General features: G+C 44.5%; 2 protein-coding genes across 4 annotated transcripts in view; one reads left to right on the forward strand and one right to left on the reverse strand.

The window, feature by feature from the left end:
• The window catches only part of HBP1 (HMG-box transcription factor 1), a 29,623-nt gene extending 24,755 nt beyond the window's left edge, over positions 1 to 4,868 (forward strand). For both annotated transcript variants that reach the window (XM_065939838.1, XM_065939839.1), the window contains exons 9-11: positions 222 to 539; positions 2,773 to 2,914; positions 3,782 to 4,868. In XM_065939838.1, coding sequence (XP_065795910.1) covers positions 222 to 539; positions 2,773 to 2,914; positions 3,782 to 3,799 — 478 coding nt within the window. In that variant the 3' untranslated portion in view covers positions 3,800 to 4,868. The remainder of the gene's footprint in view (positions 1 to 221; positions 540 to 2,772; positions 2,915 to 3,781) is intronic.
• Positions 4,869 to 5,099: 231 nt separating this feature from the next.
• COG5 (component of oligomeric golgi complex 5) overlaps positions 5,100 to 20,670 on the reverse strand; it is a 276,034-nt gene continuing 260,463 nt past the window's right edge. For both annotated transcript variants that reach the window (XM_065939836.1, XM_065939837.1), the window contains 3 exons: positions 14,668 to 14,794; positions 14,094 to 14,173; positions 5,100 to 5,859 (listed from right to left, as the gene is read on the reverse strand). In XM_065939836.1, the coding sequence (XP_065795908.1) occupies positions 5,745 to 5,859; positions 14,094 to 14,173; positions 14,668 to 14,794 (322 nt within the window). In that variant the 3' untranslated portion in view covers positions 5,100 to 5,744. The remainder of the gene's footprint in view (positions 5,860 to 14,093; positions 14,174 to 14,667; positions 14,795 to 20,670) is intronic.

The following is a 20,670-nucleotide window of genomic DNA, read 5'->3' on the forward strand; positions in this document are numbered from 1 at the left end:
CTTTTTGTATTCTCAAGATTAAAAGAACCAATTTCAGTAAATGCACAGATAAACTTTCATCTTATAAGCAACTGTCAAAGGTGAAGTTGTTAAAGTAGTGTTGGTAGTATTTAAGGTAAAATACACTTTTAAGTTTCCAATCAGGTCTTAAGGATACTTTTTTTTTAATCCTGTTTTTACAAATCAGATAATTGTACTGAATTAAACTTATTTATTTATAGCTATGATTTCACGCCTATGGATTCTTCTGCCGTTTACGTGCTAAGTAGTATGGCTCGTCAGCGTCGTGCGTCTTTGTCTTGTGGAGGACCTGGAGGTCAAGACTTTGAAAGATCTGGATTCAGTAAAAACTGTGGCTCACCAGGATCATCACAGCTCTCTTCCAGTTCTTTGTATGCTAAAGCTGTCAAAACCCACGGCTCAGGGACTGTGAGTGCCACTTCTCCTAACAAGTGCAAAAGACCAATGAATGCCTTCATGCTTTTTGCCAAAAAATACAGAGTTGAATATACTCAGATGTATCCAGGGAAAGATAACAGGTAAAAATAGTGATGATTCTGACTGTGATAATTGAATAATACTTCTATGGAGTTCACAGGAACTGGAATAATTAAATCAACTTATTCTTCAGTAGCTTTCATTATTGAATTCTGTTGTACAGGTTGGCTTTAAAGTAAAAGTTAAGACATAATTAGGTTACCTAAGAGGTAACGGTCTGCCTTCTAAAATAATATTAAATGTCACTTGCCTGTTAGAGGACTTAGTTTTAACAGCTGTTCCACTTCTATAGGAAAGACTAGCACCTTTTGTCAGACCTCAAGGAGGTACCTCACAACTGTGTCATACCATGGAGTGTGCAGGCGTCGGCAGTTTCTAATGACTGCCAGATTTGCCAGAAGACTAAACGCAGAGGTATCCCCAGTGGAGCTCAGGAATAAAAGTTAATGCTGGTCCTTCCTACTGCTCCCTTGTACCCTTACCTCATCTTGGAATCCTCTACTAGTCACTTCCTCAAACCAAGGTCTCCACAAATTTTGTTTCCCATTCTTTCCTAGTTCCCTTACCCATATTAATATGACAAAAGTCAAATGATTATGCGCATAGAATAATTCAGCTTTGAATCAGGTTTGAATGACTCATCTCTTTTTATAGACATATATTTGAGATGCTACTGACATATTACATACTAAGTTTCAGGTGTATAGCATAATGCTTTGCTATTTGCATATAATAAAATGATAGCAACAATAAGTCTAATTAATATACATCACCATGATTAGGAACTTTTTTTCTTGTGATGAGAACTTTTAAGATCAGCTTTCTTAGCAGTTTTCAAATACACCACAGTATTTATTACTCACTGTGCTCACCCTTCTGTACATTATAGCCCATCACTTATTTTATATCTGGAAGTTTGTACCTGTTGAGCAGCTTCACCCATTTTGCCCATCCCAAATACTTTTATTTTTATTAAAAAGAGAAGCTTCTTCTACCAAATATATCTGTGACTTGGGAACTGATACATATGTGAATACTTTGTAATCAAGTAGTACATGTATCAACCATTATATGGTACCTTTAACCCAGAGACTAAAAATTTGTTTTTATTTTAATCAAAGACACAGTGTTTAATTGCATCAACTTATTAAAAAATCCATACATTTAAAACATTTTAAATTTCAAGGAGTAGAGCATCTGTGGTGACCGTTTTTCTAAAGCTTAGAGGCCAGTTTTCCAGCCTCCACATCAGCCATTGTGAAATCTTTTGTATGTACTACACACAGTCACTGCAGACTTCTTTTTCATGTGAATGTCATGAAATTGAGAGTTAACTAAGGGTTAAGCTCTTCACAGAAGGAAAATAGTTACGCCTGCTTGTCCTGGATGAGACTATTATAGTAGGTTTGGGAGCAGATTAGTAAGTGAAAGTGTTCGTCGCTCAGTTGTGCCCCACTCTTCTCGACCCCATTTACAAGACTCCTCTGTCCATGAGCGTCTCCGGGCAGGAATCCTGGCGTGGGCTGCCGTTCCCTTCTCCAGGGGCTCTTCCCCACCCAGAGACTGGACCTGGGCCTCCTGCACTGCGGGCAGGTCCTTTAGCATCTGAGCCACCGGGGAAGCCCTTTGATGAGTAAATAGGAAACAGCTTCAGATTTCAATCCTGATGTCTTACCAGTTTGATTTTTTCCTCCTTGAATTTATCCATTTTAAAGTACAAATGATGCCTAAGGTTTATTTAGTGGTATCTTTAGGAGATAAGCAGTAAGTGCATAGTTAATGCCATTCTATTTTCACTATGGTTGCAGGAAAGGAAAAAGACTACCTGAGGGATTAGGGCACAAAGAAAAGAAGAGCTTTTAATAGAAGGTGGCTACTTTATGCTGCTGATACCGAACACTGCCTTAATACCTCAAACATTTTTGAGAAACTGATGTACCCAATGATAATTTAAACTGTTTCTTTGAAATACTTTTTTTCTTCGTCAAATCAAGCTGTATAAAATACCCAATTTTAAGCCATTTTAGATGTTCTCTGACAATCGGAAATATTGTTCCTACTCCAGGAGGCTTTAACTGCCAAGATTATGATGAATGGACCATATGACTTAGGATTTTACTGGAAATGACTACTACAGTCTTGACCTTTCCTATTCTCTGTGTTGGACAAGATTTTTGTTTTTCAACTTTGTATTTCTTCTTGAAGTAGGAGCACTTGACATGAGTTTTCTGAAAAATTCTTGCCTTCAACATTGTGTAAATGTTTATTTTATAGAGCCATAAGTGTGATCCTTGGTGACAGGTGGAAGAAAATGAAGAATGAAGAGAGGAGGATGTATACATTAGAAGCAAAGGCTTTGGCTGAAGAACAAAAACGTTTAAATCCTGACTGTTGGAAAAGGAAAAGAACCAATTCAGTATGTTTCAACAAGTAGTTCCTTAAAGTGATCCTGACTTACCTGTAAAACTGTACTATCATATTGGAGCATTTGTTAGAACCTTTAAAAGGGTGTTAAAGCTGTTTCTCAGCCTTTATATCTTTCAGAGCCTAATAATGTTTGCCTATCACCATGTAAGGCAGGCTGCCTTTCATCATTAGTGCCATTCACTCTTTTAGCATGGAAAGTTAAAATGTTTGCTGGAGATGCCGAAGTGGAAAGATTTGGAATGTATTTCTAGTTGGGTTGAAAGATAAGGATTATTAATTCGTTAATATCACAGCAGAAAATTTCTCTAATTTGGGGTGGTATGTCTCAACAGCTTTTCTTAGTTGGTGATGGGTAAGGACGGTGGAGGTAGAGATAAGTTAACCAGCTTTCATAGGGACTTCTGACATTTGCAAGGGACAACAGTATTTTGCAGCAGGAGTGCTGGCCAAGGATGTTCTAATTCATCCCGTGTATCTGTCTATTTCTGTTATAGTAACACGTAGTTCACATCCACTTAAGAATTCTTTTTAAAAAGTAGTCAGATTCCAATATAAGACGATGACTGGACTGGGTTTTTTAAGTTATTACCTTAGGATTCCATGTGGTAGAACTTTGCCTGGATCCCTTTTCATTTCTGCTCATCCTAGTCCATCTCTTGCGTCTCATTTTCATAAATTTTCTGGTTGCTTGGACCACTGGGTATTAGCAAACTTTAAAAAATCTACCACTTTTGAGAAAGCAATCTTTTTTAATAGTATGGTTATTAATATGTGTTATCCATCTTAGTTTTCATTTGTAAAATTAATTATGTATTGATTTGTAAACATTCACTGAGTTTTAATTTTATCTCCACAGGGCTCACAACAACATTAAACAGGATGCTTATGTTCTTAAGTCTGTATTTGCTTAAACATTGACTGTTGATGGAAAGATTTAAGAAGATGAAGATCTCACCATTTGTCCTGAATCCGTGTGACCATAAGATACCGATAGCATTGAGTCTTGAAATGATTTGATAATATGAGTGAGGATTTGCTTTCTCCATTAGAGCATTAAGTAAGCTAAAACTATCAACATTGTAAACCAAATTGCCTTATTTTTCTTCCAAACTTCATATATGTCTATCAGGTAATATAGGCTTGAAAATTGATATCCTGTGGTGCTAAAGTACAGTAGAAAAGAGAGGAGAAGTGTATACATGTTTTATTTTAAATTGTACAAAAGGGGAATTTAAAAATATGTAACTGCTGTTTATACATTGGCTCCTTACTGCTTATTAATCTGTATTGTACACATAATGGGTTGAAGCGGAAGCCGGGAGTTGGCCTTCCTTGAGCAACCACCACATGGCCCCGCATCTGTGCCAAACATGGGGGCTCCTAGTCTGGCCAGTGCCAAGAGGCTGCCAGGACACAGGGCGGCGGGCGGTGTCAGCGCAGCCTGAGGGCCAGCGCCGGGGCTCCTGGAGCTCGCTGCGTTGGACACACCCACCCTGTACTTCAGTGGAGACCTAGCCCAGGCCAAGGTAAAGTTAGTTAATAGCATTGGGATATAGTCACTGTAATGGTGCTATTAACAGTTGACACCATTGTATTTTTAATTTTGTGTCCTATATCTCCTCAGCCACGTATCTTAATATCGTTATTTGTCATCGTATCTATGGTGGGGGCGGACTTTGCACTTAAGCGGTGCAACACTTGCACTTTACTTTCCTCCAGCTGTCTACAATGAGAGCAAACACATTGGCAATAGAGCTGCTTTTGCTCTGAGCTACAATCATGGCTTTTCATGTTACTTACCAAGTGGTGTTTCTGGTTAGGAATCACAGCTATAAGATTGATTTCAGTTCATTACACTTCTTCATGATGTTGCCCCTAAATTTTGCACACTATATTCTTGTATATTATTTCAAATAAAATGAAAAAAAATTGTTTATCCCTGACTTCTGGTTTATCCTGACTGAACTTTATGAACGAGTCATCAGAATAATAGATTGAGGAAATGGAAAATATTTTACAAGTGGCTTGTGGGATTTTAAACTTTAAAATGTTAAGGCAAGGGCAATAGAAAGAAGGACCCAGATTACTATTTATAAGACTCCTTTCAGAGTAAAAGTTAATTTTTTTAACTTGACATCTCTGTTATAAAGTAGAACAGCCCCCAAAGTCTGCTCTTAGAGCAAGTATGTCACTTTATTATTATTAAAGATACAGTAAGACGCGGTTAAACAGCATTGAGCCCTACATCTCAGCTTCGGGATATGCCAGCGGTTCCCAAACTGTTGCACATTGGAAACATTTCAGGATATTAAAAATAATGCATGGTTCCTACCCCCATACATGTTAATATGGAGTACAAATTGGGCATTAGGATTATTTAAAGCTACCAGTGATTCTAATGTGCAGCCAAATAATGGAAATTACTGGGTTAACTACTTATCCAGCAAGAAAGAATGCCAGTTGGGGAGAAGCAGCATATTTACTATATAACTTGACCCTATCCCTTAAGCTGTGGGGGCTCCGTGATGGGAAAGAAGTTTTAGACAGGCTCATAGAAAAACCTGATGGGAGAGAAGAGTTTGGTATCTTTTTGGAAAAATAAGCTATGCAGAGTTTAAAGGTGGTGATCACGAATCTATTTTGACATTTTATGCTACTTAAGGTAGAAGGGCTTATTAAGAGGTAAAGAGGTCAATAAGGAAATAGAGAAAAGTCAATTACATTCATGAAACAGTAGATGGTAGCTGTCTTTTAGAGTATGTATTTGCCACCCCTGGATGGGTTAGCACAAAATGGAGATTAAGAAATACTTCACATTCTTACTGAAGAGCAGACATAGCTTTCTGAAGCAGCTGAACCATAATTGGATAAACCGGTGCAAATTCTTTGCCTTCTCTGCTTCTTACTGATTGAACATAAGCTTCCAGGGCACCCCTGAAAACCAAAGGAAAACAATGTCAGAAGGCTATACAAATGAAACAAAACAGCTTGGAGGATGCCAGCGTTTAAAAGAAGCTCATTTCTGCTTTGTTCAGTCAACCAATGACCCTCAAAACGTTTGTCAGTAGGGTCCCTGTGGTTAAGGTGCAGAGTTGTGCACAATTTTCAACCTGCATTGCACTTAGTGGTCTAATCACACAATCGGAGACTCTGGCAGCTAAGATTCCTACTGCAGACTTCTGTGTCTGCACAGAGCTCACGGGGGCGCCCTGCACCGCGGAGTGGACTGCACTGGGTGGGGGGGGTGCCCTCACTGCACACTAATGCTGCGGGGGCTTTATATTCCGTTACTTAAAGAATGTGAACCCACAAATAGGGTAAACTGTTTGTATTTTCCAGTTGTTGGCAGATTGTGATAAGACAGCCTGAATTTAGCAACAGGTATGATAATGTTCTCAATTAGATCAGGGGGTCAGCAAACTATAGCACAGATCAAGTCCAGCCCTATGCTTGTTCATTTATGCATACTTTTCATTATTGGTCTATTTAAGTTCCAAGTAAAACACTCAAATTTTTGTTATAATCATGAAATCGCACACTCCAGAGCATTTCCATAGCTATCATAGCTCACATACTCTCTCATCTAATACGTAATTCTGACCTGTTTTATTTGCTCCCAAACACTGAAAAAAATAGTCCTCTGTCAGGTTTGGTCATTATTTTCATTCAACCACAGGGACTATATTTGATGGGAGTGTGGCCAGTTCAGTGCTCAGGCCCTGGCACCCCTCAACCTCGCTACCCACTGTCATGGTTTTATATGGAACTGAATTAAGAGATTGGAGGATCTCTTAATTTCCTGTCCTGACCAACCTCCTCATCTCTGCATTCTGGACATCTTTATCTGATTCCTGCCAGGATTCTCAGACTCACCTGTCAGAAACCTCGGGCCATCCAAACCCACAAGATGCACACCACCAAGAGGGGACCCCAGTGTCAGCTGTGGACCCCAGATGACAGTGTCAGCATGGGTTCAGCAGCCGTAACATGAAGGCCACTGGAGGGTGCTGATAATGGAGGAAGCCGTGCATGTAGGGGTAGGGGGCATATGGGAAAAATCTCTACCTTATCAAATTGGCTGGGAACCTGAACCTGCCCTAAAAAACAAAATGCCATAAAAAGGAAAAAACACAAACCTCTGGTAAAAAACCTACACGAAGAGTAGTATTTACCCCCTTACTATTTCAGTAAAGTGACCATCATCTCCCCATAGTCTATATCTAAAACTGTTTCAGTCCTACAAATAACCAGTTTTCAAGTTCTATTAATTTACATATTACCACCTTACCTGTCTCCTGAGAAACCTGTATGCAGGTCAGGAAGCAACAGAACTGGACATGGAACAAAGGACTGGTTCAAAATTGGGAAAGGAGTGTGTCAAAAGCTGTATCTTGTTACCCTGCTTATTTAACTTACAGCCAGAGTATATTATGCAAAACACTAGGCTACATGAATCACAAGCTGAAAGCAAGACTGCTGCGAGAAATATCAACAATCTCAGACATGCAGATGATACCACTCTAATGGCAGAAAGCAAAGAGAAACTAATGAGCTTCTTGATAAAAGAGGAGAGTGAAAAAGGTGGATTAAAACTCAATATTCAAGACAAACTAAAATGGCATCCAGTCCCATCACTTCATGGCAAATAGATGGGGAAAAGTGGAAACTGGCAGATTTTATTTTCTTGGTCTCCAAAATCACTGCGAGTGGTGACCAGCAGCCAACACTTGCTCCTTGGAAGGAAATCTATGACAAACCTAGATGTATTAAAAAGCACAGCCATCACTTGCCCAAAAAAGGTCTGTATAGTCAAAGCTATGGCTTTTCCAGTAGTCACGTATAGATGCGACTTTATGGACCATAAAGAAGGTTGAGCACCCGAGCACCCAAGAACTGACGCTTTCGAATTGTGCTGGAGATCAAACCAGTCAGTCCTAAAGGAAATCAATCCTCAACATTCACTGGAAGGACTGATGCTGAAGCTGAAGCTCCCATACTTTGGCCACCTGATGAGAAGAACCCGCTCATTGGAAAAGACCCTGATGCTGGGAGAGACTGAGGGCAGGAGGAGAGGGGTGATGGGATGAGATGGCTGGATGGCATCACTGACTCGGCAGACAGGCGTTTGAGCAAACTGAGGGAGATGGTGAAGGGCAGAGGAGCCTGGTGTGCTGCAGTCGGTGGGGAAACAGAGTCGGACATGACCTAGCAACTGAACATGTTACCACATCTGGTCCATCCTCTCACCTCATCTTCAGTCTGAATCCTGCCGTTTCGTGCCCTAATACTGGCGTAGCCTTGTGGGTGGTGGTCACCCCAGTGCCATCAGCCCTGCGCTAGAGGACCTGCCACACTATAGCCAGGGCGGCCGCCCGTGGTCCACCACCTGCCGCGCCCTCCTGCTCCCAGGACAGTGTCTACGTTCACAACCCCACTGCACACCAGCTTCGTCGTCAGCCTTCCCCAACTGTGTCACTGCTGGGTCCCAGACTCTGCTGTACCTAAAAAGACCCTCAAATCATTAAGTTCTGTGGTCTGTGGTCTCGACACAGCAGAGCCCAACCCCCACGGCCACCCACTGAGAGACTGGGAGCCTGTGCAAATACTCTAAAATAAAGCTCCCAAAAGAGGCCTGTTTCCCTTCATCCACACTATCTCATTGTTAGTGAGAGTCAGTCTTCAAGTTAGGGAGAGCCCTCCTCGGGACCGGCTGTCCTTATCTTTGGAATGCCAACACACACCACCCCTCCATCCCCCCATCCCACCCCCACTTCTTCCTTGTAGAGCTTTTACTTAGGACCAGCTCAAGTGCCTTGTTTTTGATAGCCTTTCCTAACTCCAGGCAGTGCAAAACAAACCACCCTGGAGTCACAAGAAGTGAAAAAGTCCAGGACTTCTGCTCCAATAGCACAGCTTAGCAGGACCCCCGCATTTGGGGGTGGCTCTCTGAAAGCCGGCTTCATACTTCACTACTCACAATAAAGTAAGCAACCCAGAAACCAACAGCGCAGGGCGTGGGGGCGGGCAGGAGTGGAAGCCTGGCAGGCACAGCTGGGGACTTCCCTGGAGGCCCAGTGGTTACGGATCTATCTGCCAGCGCAGATGCGGGTTCCATCCCTGGTCCGGAGGATCCCACGTGCCGCGGGGCAACCCCGCCTGTGTGCCACGGCTACTGAGTTTGCACTAGAGTCAGCGGGCCACGACGAGAAGCCGCAGCATTGAGAAGCCCAGGCACCGCAGCTAGAGGGCAGTCCCTGCTCGCCACAACTACAGAAAGCCCAGGCACAACAATAAAGACCCAGCCCCTGCCATAAATAATTTTTTTAAAAAAAGCACAGCTGGTACATTAGGCTCTGCCCCCCGACCAAGCTGTGTGATCTAGACCATGTCTTGAGCCTGTCCATCGGCGAAGTGGGAAGAATACCCACAAGTTTTAGTTAGCAGTAAAGGCTTGTCCTGTGAGGTACACCTCTGAACCCATGCAGCCCTCCAACACGGTTTTCCCCACTGCACTTCTGCATTGGGAGCTCAGAGTCTTAGCCACTGGACCACCAGGGAGGTCCCCCCACTGGACTTCTGATGGCCTCAGATTCTCTATGCCAAGAGCAGGTCTTTACCCTTCTGCCCACACGATCACACTGCACTGTAAGGATCTCTGTGCTGGGGAGTTTCGCTCTTACGATGTAACAACTGCTTCATGCATGAATGTAGCCCCAGGACTAGTGCTTGACAAATGCACAGTGAATGAATTTTTAAAATGAATTAGATACAGGAAGATAGGACTATGATGAAAAGGGCAAAAGCACTGAAGAAAGTAAATATAAGAGAAGCAGGAGTGTAGGGGATCCTCAAAAGTACATGCATGCAAAATGGAATCTACTGAATGCCCTTAGAGAACAACGTTCTGTGAGATGCCTTATTCATGTCAGAGCTGAGGCTTAAAGGAAGCTGTTTCTCTGTGAGGAAAACGTGCTTCTTTTAGTGATACTATTCAAGTTGCCATGGCATCCCAGGCACTTGGCCCACTCCCACCATGCAGGCCCTGCAGACTGGCACACAGCAGAGAAACCCCCAAAGGCCCACTGTCTTTGAAACAATGGTGTGACTGTATCAGTCTAAGATATCACAGCACTGAAATTCACAGAAACTGTCATCATTCTGCAGTGATAGGTTAGAGGGTTAGAGTCACTTTAATATTTGGACAAAAATCCATGCAGCAGTTTCATCTGCTTTCAGAGCAGTAAGACATTACATAAAACCCACACAGTACGTGGAAGAACAGAAATCTGTGTGGTTAGTGCTTTTGGTTTTGTTCATCAAAAACTATGAGAAATATGGAGAGAAAAAGGACTAAAGCTGCCCTCCCACGTAAAATCAGAGCAAGATTTTCAAGCAATTATTATATTACTTCATTTGCCTGAGCAAAAAACATCAGCTTTCTTGGAAATTGGGCCAAACATTATGTAAGACTCTCAACTCTGGTTTGTATCCAAAATAGGAAGATTATTAAAGCTATCCTTATTGAAAAAAAAGTAGCATAGGAATTCTGCAAACATTTAGTAGAGGAAGGGGTTGTGTTGACAACACTGCATTGTGGTATAAATGGAGGTTTTTATAGAAAACAAAACTGATTTTTGTCAGCCATGAAATATCAGTGTGCTTAATACTAAAACACACACGACTTAAAAAACTACCAGTGCCTTCACAGGCTCTCCCTTGGCTCCATCCACCCCAGGATCTCATCTTAGGCACCCAGTTCCCAGAATGGTTAGGGATCTCGTGCCACCAGATCATCAGCTCCTATGAGACCAAACTTCACCTTCCATCCATAGGGGTCCTGTGGTCCTACAGAAGTGGAGGATCTGAGGGAATGGTTCCCAGTCTGTGGGTCCTGCATGCCTGTGGGAGGGTGCCGGGGTGGGGGGTGGTAGTGCTCCAAGGATGCACTTGGCACAAAGAACTGTCTGACGATTGTACAGATGCAAAGTATCAATCAGCAAATAAAGTCTGTAAACAGTTGTGACACCATAAAGGTGCTCTCCTACTGAAACTCAAGAGGAGCAAAAGCGAGGAGGCCACAGTCAGAAGAATTGCTGCCCCACTGCCAGTATCAAGAGTTGGTGGGTTTGCAGCCAATCCTACCTCTTCTGCAGAGCTTGAGGAATCTACATTAAAACCTCAACCTTCATCTTTGCAGAGAATACAGGCAACCCTTGCAGGCTCTCCCGCTGCCGCCCTCCCCCCAAGAGCACACGTGCCTGCCTGCTGGGGGCTGGGGAGGTGCCATCTTCCCCACTTTCCCCGTTTACCCCACATGGCCCCAGGAGTCACTGGTTTCTTAAGTTGACTAGGATTCATTCAAGCTCTAGAGAAATATCTGGCGTCAAAAAGAAGCAGAAAGGAAGGCAGAAGAGAGGTCATTACTTGCCATTAGTTCTGCAGTAGTTGCTGTACCCTCGATCTGCCCTACTTATGAGAACCCAACACACTGAGCCGGGAGCAGCAGATGAGTCTACAGCAAGGTCTGCCCCAAAGCTAAAACAAATTTACCGACATTTAAAGGACAGTACTCGCCCTGAGCTTATCTACAGGGGCAAGAAATTCACCCAGTGGTGCTTCGGTATGCAGGGACGAAACCAGTTTTGCAATGACAGACAAGAGTGTACTCTAGGACAAAGCGCCCCTCCCTGCCGTTGGCCGGGGCCAGAGGAGAAGCAGTGTTCTGAAACCCCTCAGGAGGGCTTCGTGCCCCGCTCAGGGTGCAAGGGGCTACTAGCAGCCATGTGTGCAGTGATGGGCAGGCTTCTTCAGAAAGCATGACAGTATTTCTGAGCGTGATTTTCGGTTGCTAAACATAGGCTTAGCAACAGCACTGCTGATGATATCACTCAGGAGACATTTTTAAAAAGAAGCAAAAGAAAACAGATCTGTGATGTGCCCACAGCAGGACAACTGTTGCAGACGAACTCCATCCAACTCTTTAAGGAGACAAAAATGCACCCTGCCCACTAACTGAGTCCTGCGTCCTCTTCTATCAGCTGGTGCGCGGCAGCTGGGCGAGTCTGTGGGCCTCAGGGGAGACTCACAGACATCACAACCTCCACGGCAGCCCCAAGCAGAGTTCCACCGGAAGCCTTTTCTGAAACCAGTTTAACCAGACACCACGCTGACACTGACAGGACCACCGCACGTCCTGCCCGGTTTCTGGATCAGATGCTCTTAGCTGAGAGGGTAACTAACAGACCAGCAAGGAAGAAGAGCAGGTGCGGGCCAACCTCCACTTTATCCACACAGGCGCTGGCGGGGGGCTCCCCTGGGCTCCAGTCATCATGCTTGAGCTCGGTTCCCCTCCCAGGACCTGGCGGGCTGACGTTTCCTCCCGTGACCTCCCACAGCTCCCTTCCTCCGTGGGGTCTCTCACCTGGCAACTTGGTTTTAGTCCTGGCTATGCTGTAAAGAGCTGCCCAGCCACTTTAAGAAACCCTGATGCCAGGGCCCAACCCCGGAGATTCTGAGGGAGTTGAGGGTGTGGTCTCAACACCAGGATTTTTCAAAGCTCTGTAAATGACTCTCAGGTGCAAACACAGTTGAGAATCGCTTCATACATGAGCCCCACACTGCCCTTGGACAACCCAACTCACCCCGAGTTCAGGCCTAAGCAAACGTGTTCGGTGCTGTTCCCCAGACCAGCAGCATTAGGAGCCCTTCGAAGAGCTGAGGATGGCTCCCAGAGTGATTTAAGAGGTACAGCTGACGGGCTTTGAAGAATGAGGGTGACCAAGGAGGTGAATGATGGCTTAAAGGTTTTCTAACTTGGCTGACTACAGGTGACAGTGATACCCCAACCAAGACAGTGAGTCTAGGAAAATGAGCAGGTTTGAGAGGAAAAAAGATATAACATTTTGGGGTTGAGATTTCTGTGGGATTCTGAGTGGTGACATGTAACAGCAAGTTTGCCGGCCTGAGACCCTGAGTATTCAAGGTGAGCCACAGGCCCAGGGTCACAGGACAGAAGAGTCACTAGTCACTGTCTGAGTGAGCTCACCGGGGAACCGAATACAGACTGAACAATGAAGGAATAGGGGCCAGGGATACACTGGGGGAAGCGATGGCATTCAAGGAGTGGACAGAAGACAACTCAGCAAACGAGACTGAGGGAAAAACAGTCACAGAGGTCAGAGCAGGAACAAATGGCCCAGGGGTCAGGGAAGACCCGAGAAGGCGGGGCCTGTCTCGGCTGCTTTGTGTCCTAAGGGCCGTGCACACGGTGGGCATTCATAAAAATGTGTGGAGTTGGTCAGGGGATGAGTTTTAAGAAGGAAGTGGTGGTCACTTTCAGCTCAAGCTGCAGAGTGATACTGAGAGAACAGAAACATTGGGATTTGGTGGCTAAGAGATCTCGGCAGGTCCTGGTGAGAGAAATGTCAAAGGAGCGGCACTGGTGCGAGAGAGAGATGCTTAGTAAGTTACATGTGACAGTGGAAGCGTCCCTCCCTGGGCATGGTGTGTGTGTGTGTGTGTGTGTGTGTGTGTGTGTGTGTGTGTGTGTGTGTGTGTGTGTGTGTGTGTGTGTGTGTGTGTGTGTGTGTGTGTGTGTGTGTGTGTGTGTGTGTGTGTGTGTGTGTGCGCGCGTGCGCGCGCGCGCTCATAGAGTGTGTGCGCACACACATGCAGGGGCGTGCGGTATCTGTGTATACGTGACAGTGGAAACATCCCTCCCTGAGCATGGCAGGTGTGCATGCGGGGTGTGTGTGTCTGCATGTGCCTGCTCATGTGCATAAATACAGCTGAGAGGCACCAGGCTACTGGGTGTCTACTAACAACCGCACCACATTTACTCACATCTGTACTCCACCACTTCAGTAACTGCCCCACGTGGAAATGAAACAGAAAATGTAGAGCCAAGGCCAGGAGTTGTTTCATAGCTGAGGATGGTTTTCAAAGTGCAAGGTTCTTGGGTCTGCATCAGACACAGGACAGCACTAGCAGATGCAAGGGACCCAGAAAGCAAACCCTGACGGGCCCACCAGCTCCCCTGGCGGCGCTCTGGCAGGTGAGGCCCGGGGGTGCACCATGGGCACACACCTACCTGGGCCCCACTGCTCCCCAGCGCCCCAAGGCCCTGGGCTTCGAGAACACCCAGGTGCGCCTGCCACCGGTGGCCTTACCTGATGAGGAGGAGCCTGTCCTTTTCAGAAGGGTGATCATCCAGCCACTGGGAGAAGCGTGCGTGGGACCACTCCGCCCTCTGTGGATGGAAACACAGTCAGAGGAGCGGGGCTACACCCCGTCCTGTTCTGTGGGCGTTTGCGGATTTGGAGAGCATCTCTGGGACTCCTGGGGTCAGAGGACCCCAGACAACGGCCCCAGAGGCGGGCAGCACGGCCCCTGGTGCACCTTCCCAACCCCAGGGAGCCATTCGGGTCTGTCAATTGAAGGTGGGTCGGCAAAAGAAATGGGGCCTCTGTCAAAAAAGCTTTATGAACATAAATTACTCGCGTCACTGTTATTTAAAGGGCTAATTCTAGATGCGGCAGGTGATCTATACATTGATGAGAAAGTAGGGCCTGGGTAGTGGGAATCTTCCCTCCTGAATCATTCACTACTAAGACACAAATTCATGACTTCTCTCGGCAGAACGTCAGAACCTTCAGTGAGTTAGAGGTGGGGTGGGGGGAGTCCCCCACATTCACTGAGTTCAGAAGGAAGACGAGTAAGAGGATTCTGACTTCACCTCCTTACCTGGAAAGGGGATTTCAGCTCAGGGGGTGCTCTTGTGAACAAAAACTGAATAATGATGCTGAATGGAATTATGTCCCCCAGCGCAGGGCTGCTGGCCACATGTTCACTTGTCTGGAAGAGCAGGGGTCTAAATGAAGGAAATGCAGAAGTCATTTAATGCTGTTCAATATGGAAAGAGGTGATTCAATAGAAGAATCATAATAGCATATTAGCATTAGTGTAATAGCATAATACATAATAGAATGAATAATAGCAGTCTTCCTAGGCTGGATAATTCTTAACCATTTCTTAGCCTCACACACACACACACACACACACACACACGTAGGCTGACCCTCCCTTCAGCTCCTTCCTTGGCCCCCAGCTCACTGCCTTTGGGTCTGACTTTACTTCAAAGTGATTCAGCAAAACCTCCTCTTAAAGCTCATCTGAAAGGCTAAAATGAAAGCACATAGTTAAAGCCTTCAAGCAGTTCTAACTAAAAGATTCTAATGGTGGCCAAAACTTTCAGCTTTTAGTTTGTATATAATCCTTCCATGGACTATAAGCTAATATGGATAAATTCAACCATTTTCTATGCAGCTTTTCAAAGAGCAATTATATCCTTATATATATGAAATTATTACCTCCTGGACATCCCTCTCTTGAAAACACCGTGTGTCTAGGTGTCACCATCCAAGATAGGCTTGTCTCATTTTACTGTGCTTCACAGATTTGGTGGGGGTTTTTTTTGTTAGCTTTTTTTTTTTAACAAACTGAAGGTTTGTGCAACCCTGCTCTGTGGTGTCAGATGATGGTTAGCATCTTTTTTTAGCAATATTTTAAATTAAGATATGTACTATTTTTTTGGCATAATGTTACTACATCCTTAATTAACTAGAGGATAGTTTAAACATAGCTTTAATATGCACTGGGAAGCCAAATAATTCATGTGATTGGCTTTACTCTGAGAGTTGCTGTGAGGCAGTGGGCTGGAACCAAACCTGTAATATCTCCAGTGTATGCCTGCTTGCATTTTACAGGAAACTGCAGGCAAATCTACCCTGTTAGTAACCATCTACTACTTTGTCAAAATGCTGGCAAAAATAATTTGAAATTTTCACTGACTCCTCCTTGGCTTTGGGCTCGGATAAAGGCCAAGCTGTAGAGACTGAATCTCAAGAGGTAAGATGGCAACATCTGACTGAGCAGAGATTCTGAATCCTGTACACTAGCCCTGTATCCTGGCCTCACACTTCACCCCATGCTATTTACTCCAGTCTACAGCTGAGGGCCTGCACAAAGCAGGACGAGCTTCTTCACCACTCTGACGGCTCACTCAAGAGTCAGGAGAGCTCTCACCAGACAGCTGGTTCTGGCTGGGTCCAGAATATTAGTGGAAAGAATGTCTTTATATTAAATATTCTGTAAGTAAAATCTGGGGCTTCCAAGGCAGCTCAGAGGCAAAGAATACGCCTGCCAACCAGGAGACATGAGTTCAATCCCTCAGTGGGGCAGATCTCCTGGAGAAGGAAATGGCAACCCACTCCAGTATTCTTGCCTGGGAAATCCCATGGACAGAGGAGCCTGGTGGGCTATAGTCCATGGGGTCCCAAAAGAGCCAGACATGACTGACTAAACAATCAGAGTGACTAAACAAGTAAAATTTATCCCTTGTAGGAATTTTTCTAATTTCAACTGTTCTATAAAAATAACTTCATTCTGTAATTTATAGTCTTTAGCTACTCTTCACTTCACTTGTGCTGTTAGCAGACATCCATGAAGCTCTGAACCAGGTCCTCCGTGGGAGTAGGACTAGGGTCTTCCCACGGCCTCGGGCAGTACGCTCACCTCAGAGATTCTCAAGGTCAATCATCTCACAGGGTTCTATGCTGCAAAGCTGTAGGCAACACATTCAGCACCTACTCAGGTATGAAAATGTTGCTGCAGGGACTTTTGGTTTGCCCGCAGGCGTTCCTGTAAGCTGTTCTCTTGTATATGGAAGATCCCATCTCCATAGGAACAAAGCTCCCAGTTTTAACTACATAGAGCACTTATGAAAAGCTTTATAAATGTGAATGCGTTTATTCCTCCAAACAACCCTATGAGGAGGCACTGTTACATCCCCACTTTACAGAAAAGTAAACTCGGAGGCAGAGAGCAAGTAAACGCCAGGAAAGGGTGGAACACAGACTCAAACATCTTCATTTTGCTAGGCAGCCTCTTTCAGTACATCAACTGGAACGGCTATGCCTCTATTTTTATTTTTTTATTTTTATTTATTTATTTATTTTTTTTAAATATTATTTTATTAGTTGGAGGCCAATCACTTTACAACATTTCAGTGGGTTTTGTCATACATTGACATGAATCAGCCATATAGTTACACGTATTCCCCATCCCGATCCCCCCTCCCACCTCCCTCCCCACCCGACTCCTCAGGGTCCTCCCAGTGCACCCAGGCCCGAGCACCTGACTCATGTATCCCACATGGACTGGTGGTCCGTTTCACCATAGATAATATACATGCTGTTCTTTCAAAACATCCCACCCTCACCTTCTCCCACAGAGTTCAAAAGTCTGTTCTGTACTTCTGCGTCTCTTCTTCTGCCCTGCATATAGGGCCATCATTACCATCTTTCTAAATTCCGTATATATGTGTTAGTATACTGTAATGTTCTTTATCTTTCTGGCTTACTTCACTCTGTATAATGGGCTCCAGTTTCATCCATCTCATTAGAACTGATTCAAATGAATTCTTTTTAACGGCTGAGTAATATTCCATGGTGTATATGTACCACAGCTTCCCTATCCATTCATCTGCTGATGGGCATCTGGGTTGCTTCCATGTCCTGGCTATTATAAACAGTGCTGCAATGAACATTGGGGTGCACGTGTCTCTTTCAGATCTGGATTCCTCAGTGTGTATGCCTAGAAGTGGTATTGCTGGGTCATATGGCAGTTCTATTTCCAGTTTTTTAAGAAATCTCCACACTGTTTTCCATAGTGGCTGTACTAGTTTGCATTCCCACCAACAGTGTAAGAGGGTTCCCTTTTCTCCACACCCTCTCCAGCATTTATTGCTTGTAGACTTTTGGATAGCAGCCATCCTGACTGGCGTGTAATGGTACCTCATTGTGGTTTTGATTTGCATTTCTCTGATGATGAGTGATGTTGAGCATCTTTTCATGTGTTTGTTAGCCATCTGTATGTCTTCTTTGGAGAAATGTCTGTTTAGTTCTTTGGCCCATTTTTTGATTGGGTCGTTTATTTTTCTGGAATTGAGCTTCAGGAGTTGCTTGTATATTTTTGAGATTAATCCTTTGTCTGTTTCCTCATTTGTTATTATTTTCTCCCAATCTGAGGGCTGTCTTTTCACCTTACTTATAGTTTCCTTTGTTGTGCAAAAGCTTTTAATTTTCATTAGGTCCCATTTGTTTATTTTTGCTTTTATTTCCAATATTCTGGGAGGTGGGTCATAGAAGATCTTGCTGTGATTTATGTCGGAGAGTGTTTTGCCTATGTTCTCCTCTAGGAGTTTTATAGTTTCTGGTCTTACATTTAGATCTTTAATCCATTTTGAGTTTATTTTTGTGTATGGTGTTAGAAAGTGTTCGAGTTTCATTCTTTTACAAGTGGTTGACCAGTTTTCCCAGCACCACTTGTTAAAGAGATTGTCTTTTTTCCATTGTATATCCTTGCCTCCTTTGTCAAAGATGAGGTGTCCATAGGTTCGTGGATTTATCTCTGGGCTTTCTATTCTATTCCATTGATCTATATTTCTGTCTTTGTGCCAGTACCATACTGTCTTGATGACTGTGGCTTTGTAGTAGAGTCTGAAGTCAGGTAGGTTGATTCCTCCAGTTCCATTCTTCTTTCTCAAGATTACTTTGGCTATTCGAGGTTTTTTGTATTTCCATACAAATTGTGAAATTATTTGTTCTAGTTCTGTGAAAAATACCGTTGGTAACTTGATAGGGATTGCATTGAATCTATAGATTGCTTTGGGTAGAATAGCCATTTTGATAATATTGATTCTTCCAATCCATGAGCACGGTATGTTTCTCCATCTGTTTGTGTCCTCTTTGATTTCTTTCATCAGTGTTTTATAGCCTCTATTTTTAGAATGGACTTATTCTCAGAGAGAAACAAAGACCCCTGGAGAAAGCACAACTTCAAACTGCCAACAGCTCCTATGCGATAACCTGAGCAAATGAATGTTTCCAGTACATTGTCTAAAGGCTGTGCAGTTAGTATCTATTTAGGAACCCCAGATTCTCTCTATGGGTCAAAGTGGATCTCCAGTCACCCACCTACTAGAACCATCTCATCACACTCTCTCATGGAATTATTTTCAGCTGGCATGACCTGAAGGTCCTGTGGGGTGATGACTGGCATGGTCTCAGAGGTCTCTGAGGCTGACTCTGGGTAGAGGGGATGACACTGCCCCAGAGCTCCACTCCTTACAGCCGGCAGGCCCCTGTTCTGGCAGGGGAAGCTGAAAACACCTCATAGCCTGAGGTCCTCGGGTGCTGAGCAGTTGACACTCCCATCCTCCAAGTCCAGCCAGGAGTCAAGAGCACCACTGACGTGACTGCTTCCAGGTTAGAACTAAACAGGGGGAAGAGCCAGTCGGGAGGGACTCCTCTACTGGGTCATGGGCTCACCCTGCAGGTCCGGCACACGTGAAAGGCCACCCAGAGCCATGTGCCGAGACAGGGGAGTTCATGCCTCCCCCTCTCTCTAGCCGCCCCTGGTCCGGTGAGGGCCCTCCCCTGCCCCAGTAACGCCTGCTCTTTGCTATGGCATGTGACACGGTAGGATTCACCCAGAACCCTGGGTGATGACGGAGAACCAGGGCAGAGGCCAGTCCTCAACTCGCTGAAAAGCAGCCAGATGGAATCCTTTCTGCCACTGTGACAGGAAGATGGCCAGGCATTTTGGTCCTCAGTCCCTCTCGGAGCTATCTGAAGCCTCACGTACAAATGGTTTAGGATGAAACACTAAGAAACACGGAACTGTTTTCCAAAGAGCTGATACATTTTCCTCTTTCCGGAAATGAGAATTACATAGCTGATTCTGTTCCTCTTTTATCTTCGGCTTCAGGAAATTTAAAGTCAAATTTGAAACTTATCTACAGCAATTAAATTAGTTTTGCAATTTGAATATCTGTGTTCGTACACACACACACACTGGCTGGGCCATGTGGCTTGCAGGATCTTCGTTCCCTGACCAGGGATTGAGCCCAGGCCCAGAGCAGTGGCAGTGCTGAGTCCTGACCACTGGACCGCCAGCGACGTCGCATCCCTCAGTACAGACACTACAAGGGCGGAAAGGGAATACGGTGAGCAGGGGAGTGGGAAGGAGGCAGGGAGGGAGAAACAATCTGAAACGCGCCCCGTCCAGCAGCCCAGCAGAGCTATGCACCGTGGCTGCTGTTGGTGACACCAGCATAGGGCAAAGCCTGGGAGAAATCAGCTCGTTTTGAAATAGCATCTTTTGGTCAATCATCTGTCCCTTTGGAGCTCTGAGTCACAGATGTTCTTTTTCTGCCAAGACCAAATGTAGCCACTAACAGGACTGCCAAAAAAGCCATGGGAAGCAAAACTGGATTTGATTTGGTATTATGCCTCACTGACACAATTACTTGTAAACACTGACCGCAGACATTTTGTTTCTGGTGCTTGTTTTAAGAAGCCAAAAGAACAGAGCATGAAAAGCCCCATCCTCCCTGACTGCAGGTGGGATCTGAAATACCAGGGAGTTCAAGAAATGCATCACCGTCTGAGGTGACACAAGGAACAAACGGAAACAAATTAAGGTGTTACAGAATGCAGACAGCCCGATGCCACAAAATCATTCTAAGAAAAAATACTCCAAATAGCAGTGCTTTCAAGGTTAAACTTCAAAGGCAGCTAGTAGTCTTAATTAATCAAGCATTAGGTTAATTAGAAAAATTAATTATGCTTCTAGTAGAGATCTCCACATTTAAGGGATCTGTGCAGCTGTCAGTCTTCTGAAAAG

Source organism: Muntiacus reevesi, chromosome 6 (genome assembly GCF_963930625.1).
Source record: "Muntiacus reevesi chromosome 6, mMunRee1.1, whole genome shotgun sequence".
In the NCBI taxonomy this organism is placed as follows: domain Eukaryota; kingdom Metazoa; phylum Chordata; class Mammalia; order Artiodactyla; family Cervidae; genus Muntiacus; species Muntiacus reevesi.